The following is a 14,749-nucleotide window of genomic DNA, read 5'->3' on the forward strand; positions in this document are numbered from 1 at the left end:
AATGGAACATTTCCATTGGACCTTGCTGTTTCCCACTGTAAGCTCAGATATGGTGGTTTGATTTGCTGAGAAGTCATTTTTAGCTCATACATTGCCTCTTCTCAGATTGAATTTGGAGCTAGATGGAGCTAAGGGCTTGCTTGCTTGCTTGCTTGCTTGCTTTCCTTCCTTCCTTCCTTCCTTCCTTCCTTCCTTCCTTCTTTCCTTCCTTCCTTCCTTCCTTCCTTCCTTCCTTCCTTCCTTCCTTCCTTCTCTCTCTCTTTCTCTCTTCCTTTCTTTTTCTTTCTCTTTTTTCTTTTTGACAAAGTCTTGCTCTGTTGCCCAGGCTGCAGTGCAGTGCTGTGGTGCAATTTCAGCTCACTGCGACCTCTGCCTCCTGGGTTCAAGCGATTCTCCTGCCTCAGCCTCCCAAGTAGCTGGGACTACAGGTGCACACCACCATGCCTGGCTAATTTTTGTATTTTTAGTAGAGAGGGGTTTTCGCCAAGTTGGCCAGGCTGATCTCAAACTCCTGACCTCAGGTTATCTGCCCGCCTTGGTCTCCCAAAGTGCTGGGATTACAGGCATGAGCCACTGGGCCCGGCATTACTTTCTTTACTTCTGTTTTAAGTAATATGTCATGGCAAAGAGACTGTGCATACTGTTAGCCATTCTAAAAGAGTGTTCATTTTATTTTTTATGTTAAACTAAAGTCAGAGACATTAGAGAGTTGGAAGAATTGAGCCCTCTTTTAATGTGGGTTTTTTGGTTTTGAAAGGTGTTCAGAGCTTACTTGCATGATAGTTCTGGATACCTTTATACAGGGTATACATATATACAATATATAACTTATGTTTCCCATTTCTTGTAACTATTTCCAGCCATATCTTTTCTAGATGCATTATATTGATTTAATTTTTATATCTGTGTTTTAAAAATGTCATATAATATATGATCCGTATAACAAGTCTATGTTTTTGAAATAACTGACTATCCTAAGTAATGTCATCTGTTCTCATGATTTGAGCCCATGCTTCAATGACACCACTTTCTTCCCGTGTTTCTGAAGTTCTAGGTTCTTTTATATCCCTGTCTTTGGCTTAGAATATGAAATTTGCTTGGAATATATTCTAATCCTCCAACTCTTCTTTGCTGTCTGTATTAGTCTGTTCTCACACTGCTATAAAGAACTGCCTGAGATCGGGTAAATTATAAAGGAAAGAGGTTTGATTGACTCACAGTTCCACAGGGCTTTTCTTTTCTGCTGGGAAGCTTACAATCATAGTGGAAGGGGAAGCAAACACACCCTTCTTCACATGGTGGCAGGAAGGAGAAGAATGAGAACCAAGCATAGGAGGAAGCCCCTTATAAAACCATCAGATCTTGTGAGAACTCACTATCACGAGAATAGCATGGGAAAACTGCCCCCATGATTCAATCACCTCTCACCAGGTCCCCCCACCCCACCACACATGGGGATTATGGGAACTATAATTCAAGATGAGATTTGGATGGGAACACAGCCAAACCATATCACTGTCATAGTGATTATTATAGATCTTCCTTATAGCCTTTATAACGTTGTACTTATTGGTTTATATTTCTGTTTCTTTTACTAGACTGAGTTCCTTTGAAGACACAGGACTGTGTTTATGTCTGGCACATAAGTTAGACCTTATTAAATGCCTGTTGGATAAATGAAATGGTTAAGAATTCTTAGTGGATGGGTTTCTTTGTAAGTTTATTACTCTCTGGGAATGTAAGGCATTGGTATTCTGTAGCCTTTGCTCTAACTGATTTGTCTGCCTCTTGGGTCCTTTTCTAACAGGTGTAAATCTGAGCTTGAAAGAAGCCAACAAGCTGCGCAGTCTGCAGATGTCTCTCTGAATCCATGCAATACACCACAAAAAATTTTTACAACTCCACTAACACCAAGTCAATATTATAGTGGTAATGCATTTTTTTCCTTGGTATAGACAGCTTTTTGTTTAGCTTGAGATTTTAATTCTGCAAAATAAATGAATTAATTCAACTTTGAATTAAACTTTTAATGTATATGTTTAAAAACTGCAGCCACTTGTTACATATCCATTTGCATATCTGTTGAATTATGTTGAGCTACTGGATTGAGCTTTTAAGCTTTTTACTTTATCCTTCTGTAGTATATTTTCAAAGAAATTCAATTTCAGGATATTTAAAACACTTATGTTTTTATGTGTATTGATATGAGTAATTCGATCAATAGTTTGATCTATTTCCCTAAACAAAATGTTGTTTCTACTAAGATACTCATTTCTAGACTATCAAAATCATTGTTGATCTGTGAATTCCTTCATGGAATCAATGATTGAAAGAAAACTGTATTTGATTGTCTGTTTCTAGGTTCCAAGTATGAAGATCTAAAAGAAAAATATAATAAAGAGGTTGAAGAACGAAAAAGATTAGAGGCAGAGGTTAAAGCCTTGCGGGCTAAAGTAAGTTAATTATAGGCCCTATAATAGAGTATGCAGTTATAGAATACTTTGATGTAGAATAGAACAAAGTTAGAGAAAAATCTGTTTTACATAGAGCTGGCCTTTTTTGTGTGTGTGTGTGTGTGCTGAGAAAAGATTTTGGGCTCAGTGGAGGTGATTATTTTTTAGTTTTAAAAAAAGGGTGGAGTGAGTAAAATAGAGTTGGGAGGTTAGTTCATCCCTAAATATTAAATGTTCATATAATGTCCACTTAATTATTTCCCTATGAAGACCTAGTGATCAGGGCTATTCTTGGAGACAGTGGGGCCAGAGAATTAGTCGTGATGCTCCCTGCCTGGCTTTATCACCTGGAGGCAGTTGCTTCCTGTATAGTCCTTTTGACCTATTGAATTTTACCTCTACCATTTTTGTTCACATGTTATTTGCTGAAAACAGTTTCCAGTTTGGCACTTACTGGTGGCTTTCCACTAAACATAAGGACTTGACGAGATGGCACAATTCAGCAAGCCCTTTAAGGCTGAATTTATAAGTAGGTACCTTAAATACTGAGAATGCAGAAGTACCTCTGGCTTAGAGCTTTAACAATTTTTATTCTTTTCATGACTTTAACCCTCATTTTGATGTCATTAGGATTCTGATATGTGGCAAAAGCATTGCTTATCAAGATGAATAAAAATTAAGTACTCATTCTCCAGTTTGTCCTAGAAATATCATGTGCTTTGTCATCCAGTTCAGTCATTTGTATCAATTCTTCCCTTGACATTGATTCCTAGAGATATTTTATGAAAATTTGAGTCTCTAGTAAACATTAACCCTCTTCCTATGGCAGAAAAAGTGCTTGCTGTAAAAATCTAATGCTGCATTCACCTCCATGTCTTGATATTTGTCAGAATGGAGGCAGAGAGAAGCATAGAAAGAACAATGCAAAGCGGTAGATCATCCACGAATGTATATTATATAATATTAAACACTTGATGTGACTTTTTTTGGGTTAGTGATATGGTGGAATGTGAGATTTTTGAAAGAGTTCTTTAGTCTGATGTTTAACTTTGATTCTCTTGGGCAAAGCTATAGGGGGAGGTAACCAAGGACAGGCAAAGAAAAGCCAGCTTTGGAATTCAGAATGAAAGTGAATACTCACATATGTTTAATGGGTTCTAAGAAGGATGCAGAATAAATACTAAGACTTAGCCTATTTTGAATAGGTTGGGCATGAGATGGTGGTAGCTTATTCCTTCAATGCTAAGAAGTCAAGCATTAGAACATTCCATCACTGGGTATTAGACTTATGGTTTACTTGATTGATGAATGTTCTTTCTTGGTATGCAGTTTAACTGTTAACTTCTTGGGATTATGGCTTTATATTCTATCTGAAAATAAATAGCCTTGAGTATATAAGATCTTTAAAGGGCTCTAAAGAGATTCTGTTTCTACAGAAAGCAAGCCAGACTCTTCCACAAACCACCATGAATCACCGTGACATTGCCCGGCATCAGGCTTCATCGTCTGTGTTCTCGTGGCAGCAAGAGAAGACCCCAAGTCATCTTTCATCTAATTCTCAAAAAACTCCAATTAGGAGAGATTTCTCTGCATCTTACTTTTCTGGGGAACAAGAGGTGACTCCAAGTCGATCAATTTTGCAAATAGGGAAAAGAGATGCTAATAGCAGTTTCTTTGACAATTCTAGCAGTCCTCATCTTTTGGATCAATTAAAAGCGCAGAATCAAGGTAACATTGAGCTAAGTTAAGTTTAAATTCACTTTGCTTGAGGTAATTTCACAGGTGATTCCAGATATTTTTAATCCCATAAAGAGCTCATGTGTTTTGTTAGGCACGTCGGTGTTCAACATCGTAGACTGGTTATGTGAAATATACTGTCTTTTCAATAATGATAAGAGGCATCATAGTGTTGGAATGTACTTTTATTTGTATTGAAAAGCTGGTGCCTGGAAGCCTCTAAAGTAGGTTGAGAGGCTTTGACTTATCTTTCCAGAAGCAGGGCAAGTGGGTTGGTTACAGTTTACACTCCTCATGCTTCTCATCTGGCTCCTTTTGTGACCCACAGAACCAGGCTGTGGTCTGACCAGCTTTGGCCAGAGGTTGTGTGTGTGTCTGCAGAACAGCTTTGCTGTGCCCTGCCAGGTTGTCCATATGGGAGCAAACCTGTAACCTTGGCTGCTGTGCCACGCTGCAGCTGACAGCCAAGGGTACCAGGTGGTGTTTTGGAATCTACTCTGTAGAAGATGATAATTTCCAGTGCTGTGATATATTGAAAATCACTGTCAGTGTTCACTGGTGAGGGCTGTCACCTAGCCAATGCCATTGGAACCAATGTTGTGCGTATGTGGGAAAAAAGTGGAAAAAAATCATTGTTAATTTTGGCAGTATGGGAGGTTCACACTGTCTTGATGTTTACTGGAGGTAAAACTACCAGAGAATATAGGAGGGTGAACTTTTCACTGCTTAGCACTGATTTGCATTGATATGGGCACAAAGCAAATATAGTTTGCTGTTGTGTAAAACCAAATGGTAATTTTAACAAAGGATGTCATATGTGATGTACTTTTCACAGTCTCAATAAGAAGATAGCGTTTCTGATTTTAGAAAAGCATTTCCCCCACCAAGTTTCTTTGTTAAAATGTAAGAAAATCTGTTTCTCCTGCTTTCTATAGAGTATTTGAATGCAAATGACAATAGAAACTAACTATTGAAATTCAATCCAATTAAAGTAGCTTCTATGTTTAGTGTAAATATTTGTTTCGTCAGAGATTTCAGAAAAGAATAAAACAAATGATAAGTTACGTACATTTTGGGAAGGATATATATGAATTGGAGTGTGATTTTTATTTGTGGCTTAAGAGCTAAGAAGCAAGATTAATGAGTTGGAACTACGCCTGCAAGGACAAGACAAAGAAATGAAAGGCCAAGTGAATAAGTTTCAAGAACTCCAACTCCAACTGGAGAAAGCAAAAGTGGAATTAATTGAAAAAGAGAAAGTTTTGAACAAATGTAGGGATGAACTAGTGAGAACAACAGCACAATACGACCAGGCGTCAACCAAGGTACTTGACTTTTCGTGAATTACTGGAGAAATCTTCATCTTTTCATATAATTATTTAGAAAGAGTATTTTATACATAAGTTTATGAAATAAATGTCAGTAGTGTTCTTTGTTAATATATGTTAGGCACTCTTGATGCAATTGAACTAGAAAGCTGTTTTGAGTTGGGCAGATCCAGGATCAAGCCTGGTGCCGCACTTTCCCAGCTGAGTGATGCTGGGCAAGTCACTGATCTCTTTTATGTTGCAGGAGGTAATAGGGAATAAAGAAAATGTATATACAGCATCTAGCATGATGTGTGCCACATTAGAATAGGTACTTAATGGCACTTTAAAGGAGTTTTAGGACATTTGATAGGATTTAATAAATCTGCTCTTGGGATTATATATATATATATGTATATAGTTGGTCCATTGTACCCATGAGTTCTGCATTCATGGATTCAACCAACTATGGATTCAACCAACTATTTAGGGAAAAAAAAGGCCAGGCACCCGTGGTTTACACCTGAATCCCTTCACTTTGGGAGGCTGAGACACATGGATCACTTGAGGTTAGGAAATCAAGACCAGCTAGCCCACATGACAAAACCTTGTCTCTACTACAAATACAAAAATTAGCCAGGTGTGGTGGTGCACACCTGTAATCCCAACTACTTGGGAGTCTGAGACACAAGAATTGTTTGAAACTGGGAGGCAAAGGTTGCAGTGAGGAGAGATTGTGCCACTGCACTCCAGCCTGGGCGACAGGGTGAGATTCTGTCTCAAAGAATGGCTTTGTCTGTACTGATCATATACAGAGCTTTTTTTCCTTGTCATTATTTCCTAAACAAATACATTATTACAAATATTTACATAGCATATACATAGTATTAGGTATCATAAGTAATCTAGAGATGATTTAAAGTGTGTGGGAGGATGTGCATAGGTTATATGCAAACACTATACCATTTTATATCAGGGAGTTGAGCATCCTCAGATTTTGGTATCTGCAGGGAGTCCTGGAACCAGTCCTTCATGGATTCTGAGGGAATGACTGTACACCCACCACCGAATCTTCTTAAGACTCCAACGGAGGCCAAGCTTCTTAGCCTGTTATTTTGTTGTTGTTGTTATTCTTGTTGTTGCTTTGGTCCCAGCCTACCTCTCTAGCCAGTCTTTTCTTCTTCTCTTTTTTCTATTACTCATTCATTTACTGACTCATTTCACAAGCATGTATTGATATTTGTGCCTGCTATATATTAGGCACTGTTCCAGACCTGGGGCTGGAACCGTGATAAATAGACAAAAATCTCCAGATCTGGGGCTGGAACAGTGATAAATTGACAAAAATCATTGCCTTGGGGAGCTTCATCTTAATAGAGGGAGGCAGAAAATAACAATAGTAACATAGTATGGTATGTGGTAATAAGTATTGTAGAGAAAAATGAATTATCTTCTAAGACCAACCATGAGGATTTGGTGTTGTTTACTGACCCTACCCTTTCTCTGGGTCCAATGTTTTCCTTATATTTGCCTTTCTGCTTGAAATGTCCTTCTTTCCAGGTCTGGCTCTTTATAGCTTTCTCATTCTTGTGAGCCTCTTCCCTCATCTCTTAATGCAGTAAGATATTTTCTCCTGGCATCCCCCTTATGACTTTTTTATTACTGTTATTTGTGTTCTAGCCCTGTGGTTCCCACACTTGGCTAATTTCCAGTATCACAGAGAACCTTGAAAATTTAATTCTGTTAGATTAGATCTATGTTTGGGTGGGGCTAAGGAATTGACTTTTAATAAACTCTTTAGGTATTTCTGAGGCTTTAGGTAAAAACCATTGTAGTAGACATACTTCTATTATTTGCTTTCTTGGGGCAGGTTCTTTCATTTGTTTACTTAAAACTTTTATTTTAAGATAATTGTAGATTCATATGCAGTTGTACAAAATAATAGCTTGTTAATGTGGTGGGTTACACTGATTGATTTTCACACATTTGAATGAGCCTTGCATATTTGGAATAAACCCTAATTTCTTACGGTGTATAATTTAAAAAAAAATATTTCTGAATTTTTTTTTGCTAATAACTTATTAAGGATTTTTTGTGTCTATATTCATGAAGGATATTGGTTGGCTTTCTTTTTTTCCCCTGCCATCTTTGTTTGATATTTGTATCAGGGTATCCTAGTTTCACAAATTAGAGAGTGTTCCTTCCTCTTCAGTTGTCTGAAAGAGATTGTGTAGAATTTTTTTTTTCTTTCTTTATATATTCAGTAGAATTCTCTAGTGAAATCATTTGAATCTGGAGATTTCTGGGAGTTTTAAAATACAAATTCAATTTTTAAAATAGTTACAGAACTATTAAAATTATCCATTTCATATTGGGGGAATTAGAATAGTTTGTATTTTCATCTTAGTTGTCAACTTTATACATATAGAGTTATTCACTGTATTATTCTTTTGATATTTGTAGTGATATTCCTTGTTCATTTCTGATGTTGGTAATTTGTGTCTTCTCTCTATCTCTTTGTCAGTCTTGCTAGAGATTTGTCAGTTTCGTTGACCTTTACTGATCTTTCCAAATAATCAGCCCATTGGTTCATTGATTTTTTTTTTCTCTGTTTTCAATTTCATTGATTGCTGCTTGCTTTAGGTTTATATTGCTCAAAAAAAATGTCATTAGAACCTGTTGGTTGATGATGTTGTTGAGTTTGTTAATATACTTGCTGATTTTCTGTTTAGTTGTTCAATTCATTGTTGAGAGAGGATGTTGAAGTCCCCACCTATAACTGTGATTTGTCTGTTTCTCCTTTGATTTCTTCCAGTTTTTGCTTCACATATTTTGCAGCTCTGTTGGTGAATGCATATACATTTGGGATTGCTACGTCTTGGTGGATTGACCCTTTTATCACTATTTAGTGTCCATGGTAATTTTCTTTATTCTGAAGTCTACTTTGTCTGTTATTAATATAGCCACTCCAGCTTTCCTTTGACTGTTAGCATGATGTATTTCTTCCTCTTTACTTTCAACCTATTTTGTTATATTGAGGTGACTTTCATGTAGACAACATATAATTGGGCCATGTTTTTCAATATACTTTTTCACTATCTGTCTTTTTTTTTGAGACGGAGTCTGGCTCTGTCACCCAGGCTGGAGTGCAGAGGCGTAATCTCAGCTCACTGCAATCTCTGCCTCCCAGATTCAAGTGATTCTCCTGCCTCAGCCTCCTGAGTAGGAGTAGCTGGGACTACAGGCACCCGCCACCGCGCCCGGCTAATTTTTGTATTTTTAGTAGAGATGGGGTTTCACCATGTTGGCCAGGCTGGTCTTGAACTCCTGACCTCAGGTGATCCACCTGCCTCGGCCTCCCAAAGTGTTGGGATTACAGGCATGAGCCACTGCACCCGTCCTCCACTGTCTATCTTTTAATGGGTATATTTAGGCTATTTATACTTAATGTGATTATTGATATATTATGACCTAAGTCTGCCATTTTATTTTTTGTTTTCCGTTTCTTTCTGCTGTTTCATTTGTTTTCTTTTTTTTTTTTCCTGCCTTTGTGGGTTGCTTGAACATTTTTTAAAAATCCATTTTGCTTTGTCTATATATTTTTCAGTGAATCTCTTTGTAGAGCTTATAGTGATTGTTCTAGATATTACATTATTTATACACATTTTATCACAGTCTATTGGTGTCTTCATTTCACTAGTTGTAGTGAATTTTACAGACTGTTTTCTTCCTTTTCATCCTTTTACCCTCCCTCATTTATAATAGAATTGTCTTAAATGTTTTCTGTACATACATTTAGAACTACATTTTGCTTCAACTCTTAAACATATTTTAAAAAGCTGAGGAAGAGAAGGAAAGCCTATTATATTTGTGTGTGTGTGTGTATGTATACGTGTGTGTGTGTGTATGTATACGTGTGTGTGTGTGTGTGTATATATATATATATATATAAAATCATTGCTAAGCTTGTTCTTCCTTCCCTCCTAGATTTCCTTCCAGTTTCCTTTATTTCCTTTGTTTAGAGAACTTTTAGCCCTTCTTTTAGGGTAAGTCTGTTGGCCACAAATCCTTAATTTTCCTTTATTTGAGAATGTCTTGATTTTCTTTTCATTCCTGAAGGTTATTCTATTGGGTATAGGATTCTGTGTTGACAGTCCTTTTTTCCCAGTGCCATAGTGTTTTTCTTCAGGTCCTGAGCTCCTTAGTCAGTCTGCCTTCTCTCCACCTTTCAAACTTCTTTGTTTTACTATAATGTCCAGGGTTTTTATTTGTTCTAGTTAGGAGGAATAGGGAAAAGTGTGATTATTCCATCTTCCTGGAAGTAAAAATCAGGTTCGTTTTTGTATATTCTCCTAGTGCAGTGCCTTATACGGAGAAATTCTGGAAAAAGATTGATTAGATATATAAAGGAACAATGGCGCTTCAGTGGAACTATGACCACCTTTGATCCATACATTTAATATATTCATGCAGTCTCACTATGTAATAGTAATTTGGTCTTTTAAGTTAGAAGGACTTGGATTTGAACCTGGCTCTGCCCCATCTCAGTTTTATTGCTTTTTGAGTTATTTAATGAACTTCTGAGCCCCAGTTGTCTAATCAATAAAATTGTATTAATAATGCCTGTGTCATAGGTTGTTGTAAAGATTGAGATAATTTTTGTAAAGGCTTTAGCATAGTACCTGGCACATGGTGAACTTATAATAATATTAGCTGTTATTATCATGGCTTATTTTCAAGTTCCTAGTTAATTAAGCTAATTTTCAGTTGCATTTCTGCCAAGCTAGGCCTTCCTGTGTGTAAGAATTACATTTCTCATTTTACACTTTACTTCTTTGGTTTTGGAGTGACAAATTCACCAAATCCTTGTTCTGTCTGACACATATAATGAAGTTTCTTTGCATAAAATAATGAATTAATATTTTTGACTAGGATAGTGCTGAGAATACAGCTCTGGCTTTCTATTAGAGTCTTCCCTCCAGGTTCTTGTTTTTTGTTTTGAGACACGGTCTCACTCTGTCATCCAGGCTGGAGTGCAGTGGTGTGATCCTGGCTCACTACAACCTCTGCTTCCTGGGCTCCTTCCACCTCAGCCTTCCTAGTAGCTGGGGCTGTAGGCGCCTGCCACCACACACCTGGCTAATTTTTGTATTTTTAGTAGAGTTGGGCTTCACCATGTTGCCCAAGTTGGTATTGAACTCCTGGGCTCGAGCAGTTTGCCCACCTCAGCCTCCCAAAGTGCTGAGATTACAGGTGTGAGACATTGCACCCAACCCCCTCAGGCTCTTTTTTTTTTTTTTTTTTTTTGAGATGGAGTTTCGCTCTTGTTGCCCAGGCTGGAGTGCAATGGCGCGATCTCGGCTCACTGCAACCTCCGCCTCCTGGGTTCAAGTGATTCTCCTGTCTCAGCCTCCTGGGTAGCTGGGATTACAGGTGCATGCCACCACGCCCAGCTAATTTTTTTGTATTTTTAGTAGAGACAAGGTTTCACCATGTTGGTCAGGCTGGTCTCAAACTCCTGACCTCAAGTGATCCGCCCGACTTGGCCTCCCAAAGTGTTTGGATTACAGGTGTAAGCCACTGTGCCCGGCCCCTCCAGGTTCTTAATACTTGTTTGTTCTGTGCTTTTTGGGTTCCTTTTTTCCATTGAGCTAGAAATCCATGTAACTGAAAATTCAGTCTACTCTTTTCTGTCTTGTCCCTAAGGATAGTATGTCCTTGTCAAATGTGTAACTGAAATAAAATTATGCTATGTTTATGCAGTTTCCAGATCTAACATTAGACTTAGCTGTTAAATAAAATGGAATTACTGTAACAAAAATAAATACCGTGTTCTTAAGTGAACATATGCTGTTTTTAGAGTGTCTTTTCCAAGTATTTACAAATTGTGAGATACAAGGCTTGAATTCATGGAGAAACAGAGTGTTGAGCTGGCAGCAGACCTGGAATTCAGCACCCACAGTTCACAGATAAAAAGGTCCGGAGTGAGTGCCCAGGGTCGTGTGCTACATATTTTCAAGGACTTGAGCTCTGGGCACTACTTTACAGTATTATGGAGCATTCATGACACCTAGTGGTCAGATACTCTTATATGAATTAGGTATCACTGATAATAGAATGTTGTTTAAAAATTTTTTAATAAAATGTAAGTACCTTCTAAAGACTCTTTCAACCTGCTGTGTTTAGTAGAAAAGGATTCTTGATTCGAGGACCCTTCTGGTGGACTGCATTACAGTTTGAAGGAGTGCCAGTAGAGGGCGCCACGGGTTCATTCATTTACTCCGTGCAAGGTTTTTTTTTTTTTTTTTTTCCTGAGATTTGTTAAACTTTGAACCATCATTTGAGCAGTGACTTTTTGTTTCGTTTTGTTTTGAGACAGAATCTCGCTCTAATTGCCCAGGCTGGAGTGCAGTGGCACGATCTTAGCTCACTGCAATCCCTGCCTCCTGGGTTTAAGCAATTCTTCTGCCTCAGCCTCCTGAGGAACTGGGATTACAGGCCTGCGGCACCACACCCGGCTAATTTTTGTATTTTTAGTAGAGATGGGGTTTCATCATGTTGCCTCGGCTGGTCTCGAACTCCTGACCTCAAGTGATCTGTCCACGTCGGCCTCGCACAGTGCTGGGATTACAAGTGTGAGCCACCGCGCCTGGCCTGAGCAGTGACTTTTGTCTGAGTTGTTTGCTGTTGTATCCCCAATGCCTAGAACAGTGTGTGACATGTATAGTGGGCTCTCAATCAATATTTGTTAAATTCATATTTATTTTTGTTATAAATAATCTCCGTAATGCTTCTCTTTGGGCCTTTGAAAATTTAAGGACAATAAAGATAATGACAAGAATGTCATTGAACATCTGGCCCAAAATTTTAACCTTTTGAGTTTGGTCTTTTTAAAGTTCTGATATATGCAAAGTCATTTAGTCATGAATGACCAGCGTGGCCCCTTTCTTCTTCGGTTAGTTAATAGTTGGTGATTGACTGGTCACCAGGATTTTTGAGTGAATTCTTTGTAGCGATTGAGTATTACATAGTGTTTTCTTTTCCTCCAAATTCTCAGTTACATTTCTAATATTTCTCATAATTTTAAATCAGACTTTGGAGAATCTACTTTACTAGAGCTGTCTGCCAACTTGGGACACATTTCTTTTGTAGTGGAGAACTCTTCCCCACCAAGATGAAGTTGTCTTTTTATTCCCTGGTCTTTTATAGAGTTGTTTTGTAGGGCAGTTTAAGGATTCGAGCCCATGGGGAATGTATAGAGGAATGGCTTTCAACACTTAAAGAGTTAAAACCATTTTGTTCCAATCTAATTTTAGAGGAGCATCCTAAATTTTCATGTAATTCATGTCTTAAAAATTACTTAAGGGATATCTGGCTTTGTGAAAAGGGAATGGAATATTCTCTGTGCTGCTTATGGCAGCATGATTAAAAACCAGTTGTGGTACTCTCTGGAGTCCTGTGAACCTCCTGAAATTTAAAGTGGCATAGTTTGGAACATTGTGGAAAGAAGCATTTTAATATTTAAAATTTCCCACAAAATCCATTATGCTTGAAACACACTATCATATGAGGGTAATGGGCACCCTCTGATGATTTTACAGCTTTTAAATTACATAGGCTAACACCGTTGCATTTTAACCTCTCATTTCCATGCAACAAAATGTTAGATGAGTCGTTAGACATGCTGATCTTTTTTTTCATGGCACAAATTAGGAAGTATTTATTTAAGTGGGCTAATGCTTTACATCCTTCCTAATAGTTCCTAAACATAAATTGTGGCTAAAATAATTATAGCAGTTTTTCTAAAACACAAAATATTTGTTCATTTACGTGAGTAGTATTTATTTTGTCTTGAACATTTTTATTCGTTATTAGTATACTGCATTGGAACAAAAACTGAAAAAATTGACAGAAGATTTGAGTTGTCAGCGACAAAATGCAGAAAGTGCCAGATGTTCCCTGGAACAGAAAATTAAGGAAAAAGAAAAGGAGTTTCAAGAGGTAAGGTAAATGGATTCATGAGGTGTTTGTCTGAGAAGCTTTTTATGGGCTTTTCATAGTTTGATCACTTGGAAAGGGGAGTTGTTATCACAATTTGGGAAATTCTATTAGGGGGAAATGCTTTGTGAGCTAAAGGTCACCTTATTTTCTTTCACATCTTCACTTTTGTGCTTTTTTTAAATCTTTCAGTTTTTGATTAGAGAAGGGAATTAGTATTCAGAATACATCCATGTTTTCTGATTTGTTTGAGATTTGATATTCAGTAGGAAAGGATCACTTTTCTTCTTTTGGACATTTTCTGTGCTGTGAAGGAAATTGTATTACATTTTCCAGTAGGCTTTAACATTTTTTTTCTTTCACTCTATTTCCTTTATAACTCCAGTTTTTTTTTTTTTTTTTTGAGACGGAGTCTCGCAGTGTTACCGAGGCTGGAGTGCAATGGCACAATCTTGGCTCCCTGCAACCTCTGCCTCCCAGGTTCCAGCAATTCTCCTGCCTTAGCCTCTCGAGGAGCTGGGATTACAGGCATGCACCCACACCTAATTTTTGTGTTTTTAGTAGAGATGGGGTTTCACCATGTTGGCTAGGCTGGTCTCGAACTCCCGACCTCAGGTGATCTACCCACCTTGGCCTCCCAAAGTGCTGGGATTACAGGCGTGAGCCACCATGCCTGGCCAACTCCAGTTGTTTTTAAACCTGTGGGTTGGCAAATAAATTAGGAGGGTAGTTGATGTGGTGGGGAAAGCGGTTGGCAGAAGAGTGAGGGTGGAAGGTGCCCTTCCATAAGTATCTGCCAATTTGGTTCTTTCAGGTGATTTAGCCTGAAAAAGTACCATACGGATTAAGAGTCTATAGATTTTAAATAAGAATGCCTGGAAATGTTAGCTGGTGTCTTTCTGTGGTTATTAAAGTTAATGGGTAGCATATATTTCCTGTCCTTCTACATTTAAGCCTATTTAAAGTGGTATACAGTTTTTTGTGTTTTAAACGCCGTTTTTGAGTATGTTTGGTTTCTTAGTTGAGCTTTGACTGTTGTAGTTCAGTTCTTCTCTCTTGCCCCCATCCTTCAAAGTAGAGGTAATTAATTTAAGACTGAAGATGAGGTGGAAAACAGGCTAGTTTCCACGTGGTCAACTGGTAGAGTCCTTCCCCTTTCCCTCAGAGACCTGGATTTGATGCCTGGGCCCAGCATGGAGCATCGAGGCTGACTATGTTCATTGTTAAGCAGACAGTTGGCTCAGCTCCCTGCTG

The 14,749-nt window shown here is 38.0% G+C and overlaps 1 protein-coding gene across 1 annotated transcript in view; it reads left to right on the forward strand.

The window, feature by feature from the left end:
* The window catches only part of CENPF (centromere protein F), a 60,021-nt gene that overhangs the window by 9,656 nt on the left and 35,616 nt on the right, over positions 1-14,749 (forward strand). The window contains exons 4-8 of the mRNA XM_032136695.2: positions 1,808-1,929; positions 2,362-2,453; positions 3,890-4,181; positions 5,313-5,515; positions 13,373-13,498. Coding sequence (XP_031992586.1) covers positions 1,808-1,929; positions 2,362-2,453; positions 3,890-4,181; positions 5,313-5,515; positions 13,373-13,498 — 835 coding nt within the window. The remainder of the gene's footprint in view (positions 1-1,807; positions 1,930-2,361; positions 2,454-3,889; positions 4,182-5,312; positions 5,516-13,372; positions 13,499-14,749) is intronic.

This window comes from Hylobates moloch, unplaced genomic scaffold, assembly GCF_009828535.3.
Source record: "Hylobates moloch isolate HMO894 unplaced genomic scaffold, HMol_V3 SCAFFOLD_18, whole genome shotgun sequence".
In the NCBI taxonomy this organism is placed as follows: domain Eukaryota; kingdom Metazoa; phylum Chordata; class Mammalia; order Primates; family Hylobatidae; genus Hylobates; species Hylobates moloch.